At 36.6% G+C, this 8,901-nt stretch overlaps 2 protein-coding genes across 2 annotated transcripts; one reads left to right on the top strand and one right to left on the bottom strand.

The window, feature by feature from the left end:
* The first annotated feature begins 434 nt into the window (after window positions 1-434).
* On the top strand, window positions 435-3,940 carry LOC112805199 (SNF1-related protein kinase regulatory subunit gamma-1). The gene is made up of 6 exons (XM_025847608.3): window positions 435-980; window positions 1,207-1,379; window positions 1,674-1,862; window positions 1,999-2,274; window positions 2,956-3,119; window positions 3,295-3,940. Exons 1-6 carry the CDS (start codon window positions 803-805, stop codon window positions 3,590-3,592), a joined length of 1,278 nt encoding a protein of 425 aa, XP_025703393.1. The 5' UTR covers window positions 435-802; the 3' UTR covers window positions 3,593-3,940.
* Window positions 3,941-4,477: 537 nt separating this feature from the next.
* LOC112805192 (exocyst complex component EXO70B1) lies at window positions 4,478-7,155 on the bottom strand. Its single transcript, XM_025847600.3, has one exon. It carries the CDS (start codon window positions 6,961-6,963, stop codon window positions 4,774-4,776), a length of 2,190 nt encoding a protein of 729 aa, XP_025703385.1. The 5' UTR covers window positions 6,964-7,155; the 3' UTR covers window positions 4,478-4,773.
* Window positions 7,156-8,901: the final 1,746 nt, after the last annotated feature.

Here is an 8,901-nt window from a genome sequence, read left to right on the forward strand (position 1 = left end):
TAATCTCAATTTTTATGAAGATATTAGATAATTATTTAAATTTAATCTTTAAACATTTTTTATTTTGTAAAAGAATTTTGGTCGGTAAAAATAAAAAATAAAAAAATTGTTTGACATAAAATCTTTAAATTTTAAGAATAAAAATATGTTCAAATTTGATTTTTAAAATATATATTTAATATCTGATTATTTTTATTTTATTTTTTTTTTAATTTTCAAAACTTATTTGTGGATCGTATTTTTTGAATTATTTTTATCAGCCACGTCAATACTAGTACAATTTTATTATTTAACCCAATACTGTTTTAGTTTAAAATAAATTAAGTCAAGATATGTTTCATCCTTATTAATTAATTGTTTAGGCCGAAAGATTAATATCACAAAAAAAAAAAAAATTAATTAGCCCCAAGAATCGTCACTCAATTCAATCCCATGAGCGCAAACCACTCCCTAGCTCACATCAGTGTGGCCCATAGTAAAACCCGGATGAGGATGTGCTTTCTAATCAATAATAAACAAACACAAATTTGGATAAGCACGACGAATAATAAGGGAAGGACATAACTATTCTCGTTGACCGCTAAGTTGATCTACACAGTGTGTAACCAAATCATATCCATCCAGGTGTCACCATTACAAAAGCCAATGTAAGAAGTATGTGAATCCAACGATGGTTTATATTTGTGTTGAGTAGGTTAAGTGATCCTATATGGTTCAGTTATTTATGGGAAGGTGTTGGAGAAGAATGATCATGTTATAAGCTTGTCAACATTGCAGTTACACACAGAGAAAAAGAGAGAAAATGATGGCAATGGATACAATGGTGGCAGAGGGTCCAAGAAGCCCAGAAGCGAAGCTTGGGTTGAGAGTGGAGGATCTTTGGGATGTTATGGAGCCACAGCTAAGTCCTACTGAGAAGCTTAATGCCTGCTTTGAAAGCATCCCAGTCTCTGCGTTCCCAATGGCTCCTTCAAACAAAGGTATGGTAGCAATAAGGATCTTGTTTTAATGCAAGAAAATGCTTCAAATTTATTCTGATGCGCTTTCACTTCAATCTGTAAAGTTTGGACTTCTGGATCATCATTTTGGTCCTACTCGGTTGAAGAGCAGTATAATATTTAATCACAACTCACAACCATGATATTATCCATTGATGTCTAAGCATGTGTATTTTTGTTTTATTTTATTTTTTGGTGTGTATTGTAGAACTTGAGATAAAATCAGATGCCACACTAGCCGAAGCTGTAAAAGTGCTGGCACGTCACAACATTCTGAGTGCACCTGTGGTGAATGTTGACGCACCTGAAGATGCAAGTTGGCTTGATAGATACATCGGAATAATTGAGTTTGCTGGAATTGCTGTATGGATTCTGCATCAGGTTAGACACATGTCAATTCACCTTTAATTCCCCCCTTTTTCACTGTAGTAATGTTTGAAATTATGTATAATTGAATCTAGCAGTGGCAAATATGAATGTCATATTTTGGTATGTATATGGTGATACACAATTTTGTTGCTATATAAGGGAGATTTGAATGTGATTGTGATTGTTCCTATCTATGCATGTTATAATATAATGTTTTAAATGCAATAATCGTGGACCATATGAAAATGGAATTAATTTAACTAACATTTTTGCACTAAGCCAATGTGGGTGTATGCTTTTTGGCAGTCTGAACCTACAACTCCTACAAGTCCATCCACTCCAAACACTCCAACCAGTGCAAGTGCTATTGCAGCTAAAGCAAACGGATTAACCTTTGCTCTAGAACTTGAAAATTTAGGCCTTGGATCTGCTGCAACTACTTCAGGGAACTTCTTTGAGGATCTCATTTCTTCTGAACCTTACAAGAACACCAAGGTCCATACTTGTCTTTGCAATTATTTCACCTATTTGTATTTCAACTGCTATTTGTTCCAGATATTCCATCTGTTTGATTTAGTCTTACATATTTGTCTATTTATTTCACTAGTTTTTCTTTTCTGGGTGCAAACAGGTCTGCGATATTTCAGGGACGTTCCGGTGGGCTCCATTTCTTGCTTTGGAGAGATCGAACTCGTTTTTAACCATGCTGTTGCTGCTTTCTAAGTACAAGATGAAGAGTGTCCCTGTGGTGGATTTAGGTGCTGATAGAATTGACAACATTATTACACAATCTGCAGTGATTCATATGCTAGCGGAATGTGCCGGGCTTCAGTGGTTTGAAAGCTGGGGAACCAAGAGTCTATCTGAAGTCGGTCTTCCCTTGGTGACACCAGACCAAATCATCAAGGTTTGTAACGGAAAATGACTTGCATTATCATCAATCTAGAATATAAAATAGTAGACTTTGTTATTAGCATAATGCCATATTATATTTTACATACATTTGTACATTATAATCCTGTGTATACTATACCAACATAACCTTTATTGGAATATTTCATGCCATTGGAACTATGAGGGTAAATTTACATTAACCGCCTCTAAGATTTGGTGAGATTCAACATGAGCCCCACTTGTCAGTGACATTGATCTCTCCAAAGCTTCAGTTAAGAGGAGGTTAGTAATATGTTTACGAGTGGGGTTTAGTGTCATTCTAGAAAATACAAGGATATTGAGCTTACTATTACTTAAATACAAGGATATTGAGGTTAGTACTATGTATATTTCTGGAAATAAAGGAGAGTCAAGTTCAATTCACTGAAAGTTAAGGAAGATGAGATTAATTTTCCCTAACTATCACCCATTAATGCTATCAACCTGGCAAATACACCCTGAGTTCGAAGATGTTTATTCTGCTTAGATACAAGATGGTAAGCTTTAGCTCTCTGCTGCATTGAACCATGTTAAGTAGAATTCTCAAAACTCTAGTAGATATGGAGAAAAAACTCTGTTAGATATCTTGAAAACAATATAAATTGTAGTTGTAGAGTGTTGCCACCTTCTTAGTGGAGTGTTGCCACCTTCTCAGGTATATGAGGATGAACCAGTGCTTCAAGCATTTAAATTGATGAGGAAGAAGAGGATTGGAGGGGTGCCTGTGATGGATAGGGATCAAGGCAAGGCAGTTGGTAACATAAGCTTGCGAGATGTTCAGTTCTTGCTAACTGCCCCAGAAATCTACCATGATTATAGGTGTGTCATTACATTAAGAGAATTTGGTTTCGTAGCTTATTTCTTTTCTTCTTTTAGAAGCTACTTCGTTTAGCTGAAAGGATGAAACAAACAACCTAAATTTGTGAGATAAAATTACATTTCCTTTATGTGTTTCTTTACTTCGTTCACTGATCAGATGTTCTCACAATCACAGATCTATTACAGTAAAGGACTTTGTGACAGCAGTTAGAAGCTACCTAGAGAAGAATAAAGATGCAAACCCAATGTCAAGTGAATTGGTTACATGTAAAATTGATTGCACGATCAAGGATCTGATTAAATTGCTTGATGATGAGAAGATTCATCGGGTCTATGTCGTGGATGATGATGGGAATCTACAAGGACTTATCACGCTGAGGGATATCATCTCAAGGCTAGTACACGAGCCACGTGGCTATTTCGGTGATTTCTTTGATGGCGTTCTTCCCCTGCCTCTGGATTGCCGGGTTTGACAACCAAACTGTTAATTAAGAATAACATGCTGTCTCAGTATCTTTTTTTATATATAATTATGTTCTAAAATGAAAAAAAAAATTACAAATAGATCTATGTGCTTCTCTTCAGCGTTGAAGATGGGAGCTTGGACCTTTGTAGTATTAGGCTGTGTGCAAGTTGCTTGCTCCGCATTTTGACCAGTGTCGTAGCGTGAGATTTTGAGTACTGTAAATTAACCATGACTTTTGTCAACTTCTGTAATTTAACAAACCCTTATTTTTTGGATAATTGAACAAGGTTCGATATTCAAAACGAATATAGTACTCAGAACCTAATGGAAATTGGAAAATTCATTACCATATCAATAGCAAGACTTATGACTTATCCATCCTCCTTTAGTTTGGAAAGAATATAACTCGTGAACTTGCAAAGTAAATCAAGAATTTGGGATTTCTCATTTTGCAGTTGCGATGTTAACATATGAAGTTGGAAAAAGAAAAATGTTGGACATGTGACACTAAAAGAAAATAAGAGGAGAGCTGCTTTAGTTAAAACACTTTGTCGAATAAGACCAATCATAGGATATAGATCCACATACCCTGGGGCCAGAGGCACAAAGTGAGGAATTAAAAATAGAGGCTGTTCTAAATTGTCCCGGAATAGAAAGTTAACAAACATATAGCATCCAATAATGTTTGATGATAGGTGTTAGAAAATGAGTAAATGACATTATCATTGTACTGCTCACACTAACCATAACTTTCAACGACCAACCAACATAACATGTTCTCACGTTGTTTCATTCAGCAAATTAATATGCAACTTCCTTCATCCGATTCTTCTTGCTTCATTTACAATATTTTGATCATCACTTGAGCCTTTTCGTTAGCAAAATAATCCAGTTTCTGCTAAACTATAGATTATTTCATTTCATCACTCTTAGACATAAGCATAGAGCAATAAAAAACTACAAGTACCGTTTGAGACACTAGACCTGTGAATATATACAAAGGATACTACAGTATTGACAACCAAATGAAGGAAAAAAACGTGGATTTCATAAAACCCCATTGCACCTGAAAAACTAACAGCTATTTAGGAAAAACACATAACATACACAGGATAAGAAATCTTTTTTTTTTTTTTCCCAACTAATCCTCCTAAAATGAGTTCACCCTTTATAAACAACCTATATAGTCTATGTACTTTTTCTCCTTATGTGATGCAATACAGCAGGGGACCCTTCAAATAAATTCAATAAATAGGTATCAAGATCCTCTGGGGTATACTTAATGTATTTTCCAGCATGCCTTCCTTCTATTAGATGACTGCTAAACCTTCCCACAAACGAGCGGTAGGCCGGAATCACCTTCTCCGAAATAGATAACTGCAGCTCTTCACGAAGCCGGTCATCCGGTACCTTCCAAGCTGTCTGAATCCTATAAATCTCTTCAAAACAGGCATTGAAACTCTTGAACTTTTCCTTCAAGGCCATCTTTGAGGCACTACTAAGACTAGAGCTCCCTCCAATTCCTTCATCCTTCAAACAAGCCAAGGCTCTGGTCCAAGAGGCCCTGAGATAGCCTGTAGCATACTGGCGAATCTGGCCACGGCGCTTCCGGATCCAATCATCCCCTAAGACCTTCCTGATTTCGGAGTCTCTCACTTTCCACACTAGGTAATAGAGATTGTTCATCAAGAATATCTGCTGCAGTGCGTTGTCCTCATAGAGCCTTGATTTTTCCTCAAGGTTAAACTCAAGCTCAGACATCAACAACAACGTTCTTTGTCCTAAGGGAGAAATGGCCTCTAGCTGGGAAACATCACCCTGGAAATCATTTTGAAACCGATAAAGATCCTCTTCTCTGATTTCCAAGAGCAAGTTCAAGGGATCACTGTAATCCACAAGCAACTTTAGGTAGTTCATCACATATCGAGCCAACGGATGAACATCCCCTGTAATCACCAGCTTCTTGGAAGTCTCATTCCTAATACAATTCTCAAACTCGGCAAACGTCCCTATCACGGCATTGCCGAGTCCACTAAGCACTCCCCTGGCCTCACCAGCCACAAACTCATCAGAAACCATCGCCTCCAAATCAGGTAGAACATCCCTCGATGCCTCGTACATATCCAATATCCTGAACAACTTCTCCGGGGACCTCTTACAAATTGAGACAGCCTCCGCGAAATTCAGCAACTGCATAACACACCCTTTAGCAATCTCATTAAAACATACCTCTTTGACCTCAACCAAATCCCCAAACACATTTTCACAGAGCCTCTTCTCACCACTCAGCAAAACCCCAACACTAATCTTAAGAGCATGAACCCAATTCTTCATCTTCTCATCTAGAACCTTCCATTCAACCCTGTGAACCTCTTCGATACTCAACCTCTCGACACCAATAATAGCCAAGCACTCATCCAAAGCGTCACGCCTAACACCGCTATAAACCTGAAGGCACTCTCTTTCGTAACCAGACCTTATCATTCGAGTTACGATTTCTCTCAGCTCTGGAACCGCATCGGGATGCACCAAATTGATTGAAACGCCATCGTTTTCGTTTTCGTCTTCAAAGCTCGCGACGCGCTCGTGGAACCGGTGATTTGGGGTTTTGCCAAAGCTCTCCGAGCTTCCGTCGATTTCGGCGGTGGCGGTGGCGGCGCCGTCGTGTGAGGCGAACGAGAGTGAAACCCTATGCACCGAGCTGTAGAGGCTGTCGGCGTCTAGGGGGACGGTGCTGTGGATCAGCACATGGCGGAGCTCGTGCTCGAGCCTTGTCATCGCGATCTGGATAGCCTTTTCGGCGCGGTCACACATGGCGGCTCGGCGAGGTGGCAACGGCGGCGCTAACGAGAGATTTTCATCGATCCACTGGATGATGTCATCAACGGCAGAGAAGTACTCTACTCCGTCGACATGCGAGTCAAGGATGGAGGTGGAGTGGCGCAAGAAATCGCCGCCGCCGGAGAAGGAGGCGTCCCAGCGGAGGATGACTTTCATGGCGGCCTCGAGGCGGTCAAGGTCTTCTTCTTGTTCCTCCTCATCGGCGGGAACGGCGTCGGAGATGGTGGACTTGGAGTCGTTGTCGGCGTCGATGAGGTCAGAAATGGTAGAGAGACGGTTATCGAAGGAGGAGAAAATGAGGAGCATGTCCTGGCGAACCTCCTTGGGAGTGTTGAGACTCATGAGGATCTGCTGCGCCGTCGCCAGAACACGATCTTCTCCGGCGCCGTCGAGGCTAGTGGTGGCCATTCCTCGTCCACCAGCGCGGTGTATTTTGTCTTTCTGTGTTTCTCTCTTTTTGTTGGAGTGCGTTTCGGAAACTCGTAGGTTGTCTGTGAGGTGGAAGGGTTTGGGGAATTTGGAAGTGTCAGAACGCATAAGGTTCGAAGAGTGAAGGCCAAGAAGCCTTTTATTCTCGGATAAGTCGGACTTGTGGGATGTGGATTCTTTTTAGATTCTTTTTTTGTTTTATTTGTTTGCCTATTTATTTATTTATTTATGAATAAACACTCAATCCGGTCCTTCTTCTTTGTCTATTTTCACAAAGAACAAAGTGATTTTTGTCTAAAAAAAAAAGACACTTCAACTTTTGACTTTTTTATTTTGAAACAATATAATCTTCTGTTAAAAAAATTATTTAAATAATAATAAAAATTGGTTTTGTGAGAGTTTTATTTGTATTTTGTGGGGGTTTTAAACCTTCACAAAATTATTTTCAATAATATAGCTAATTACTACTACTACTATCACCACCTTTTTCATTTTCATTATTATGGCTCCTACTTCTATTATTTTTATTAATTTATCATTATCATTATCTCCTCTACCGTCATCATCACTAATACCAATATTATCAACATTAAAATTCTCTTTTTTTATTTTTTATTCGATGTTATTTTTTTCTTCTAAAAAGTATTTGTACTACAATTACTATTTTTTTTGTGCCATCATTTTCATTGATAGTTTTTCTTCACTTAACCACCATTGGTGAAGAAATTTTTCAAACACAAACTTATTAATAGTTTGTAGAGGTTTAGAACTCTACAAAATACAAATAAAACTCTTACAAAACCAATTTTTATTATTATTTAAATAATTTTTATAACAGAAGGATCATATTGTCCCAAAATAAAAAAATTAATGGTCAAAGTGTCCTTTTTTAGATAGGGATCGCTTTATCTTTCGTGAAAACGGACAAAAACCGAATTGGGTGTTTATTCATTTATTTATTTATGTTTTTTTATTTCTAAAGAGAAAATCGATGAAGGGATAAGCCGAGGGAGTGTTGTTAGCCCTTAGCCGGCTAAGTTGTGGTTGGGGACGGTTGAAGTTGTAGAGATTCTCACACACTTTTTTGCGTACCCCCATAGCATGTTTTTGTTTTCTGTTTTCCTATAAATAAACAAATAGTTAGTCTATAGATGATTTTTATTAACTTATAAATTTAGATGATGATTAATTGATTATTATTATAGAATAAATAACTATAGGTCTTTTTTAGTCTCGTCTATTTATTTAAAAAATAAAATACTCTTTCACAATTTGACCATTTTTAATCAAATCATAATTATTTAAGTAATTAATCTAAATAATTTTTGTTATTAATCTCAGTGAATTTAATAAATTAATTCGTATATATTATCGTATTCTGTACAAGATAATATATAAAATTATATAAAAATTTTTATTAAAAAAATTAAACCAAATACTATATTTATATTTTTTTTGTAACATTTTACCATGTAAAATTTTATATTTAAGTCGTAAATCAAAGGTAGTGAGATATTACAACGCCTAAAAAAATATACATAATATTTGAGTGATAATAATATAACTAGAAACCTGTGAAAAAAGGATAAATAATATTGACAGCCGTTATCAACACTCGAATCACATTAATGCAAATAAACGCTGTATATTGAAACAAAACATATATATATATATATATAAAAGTTCCGGAATAAGATACATAATAATTATTTGTCGAAGAAAAAGTTGGTTAGAATATTACAAAAGTAAAAAGTATACAAAATAAAAATCATGTTTCTCTAAATAAAAACCTTTAAAAAGAAATATACAATAAAGTTTTCAAAAGTGGAAAAATGCTAAATATAAAATAAGCATCAACAAAAGTCTTCTTTGCTTCGCAAAAATAATCCTGCACACTCAGTGAGGTACGTCACGTCCTGCATCTGAAAAAACAGAAAATCCACAACGGGTGAGAATCCGAAGGTTCCTAGTAGGATAATAGTTCCAAATAAAGACTATATAAAGAAACATGAACCCACTAGGCAATTCTAATCTCCAACTTAATAG

This window comes from Arachis hypogaea, chromosome 1 (genome assembly GCF_003086295.3).
Source record: "Arachis hypogaea cultivar Tifrunner chromosome 1, arahy.Tifrunner.gnm2.J5K5, whole genome shotgun sequence".
Lineage (NCBI taxonomy): Eukaryota > Viridiplantae > Streptophyta > Magnoliopsida > Fabales > Fabaceae > Arachis > Arachis hypogaea.

What these genes read in the sequence shown, in the direction of transcription:
- LOC112805192 (XM_025847600.3), bottom strand. Translation starts at nt 6,963, where the DNA reads ATGCGTTCTGACACTTCCAAATTCCCCAAACCCTTCCACCTCACAGAC.
- LOC112805199 (XM_025847608.3), top strand. Translation starts at nt 803, where the DNA reads ATGATGGCAATGGATACAATGGTGGCAGAGGGTCCAAGAAGCCCAGAA. An exon ending in AATGGCTCCTTCAAACAAAG is followed by an intron (nt 981 to 1,206) that starts GTATGGTAGCAA and finishes TGTGTATTGTAG; the next exon opens with AACTTGAGATAAAATCAGAT. An exon ending in CACCAGACCAAATCATCAAG is followed by an intron (nt 2,275 to 2,955) that starts GTTTGTAACGGA and finishes CCACCTTCTCAG; the next exon opens with GTATATGAGGATGAACCAGT.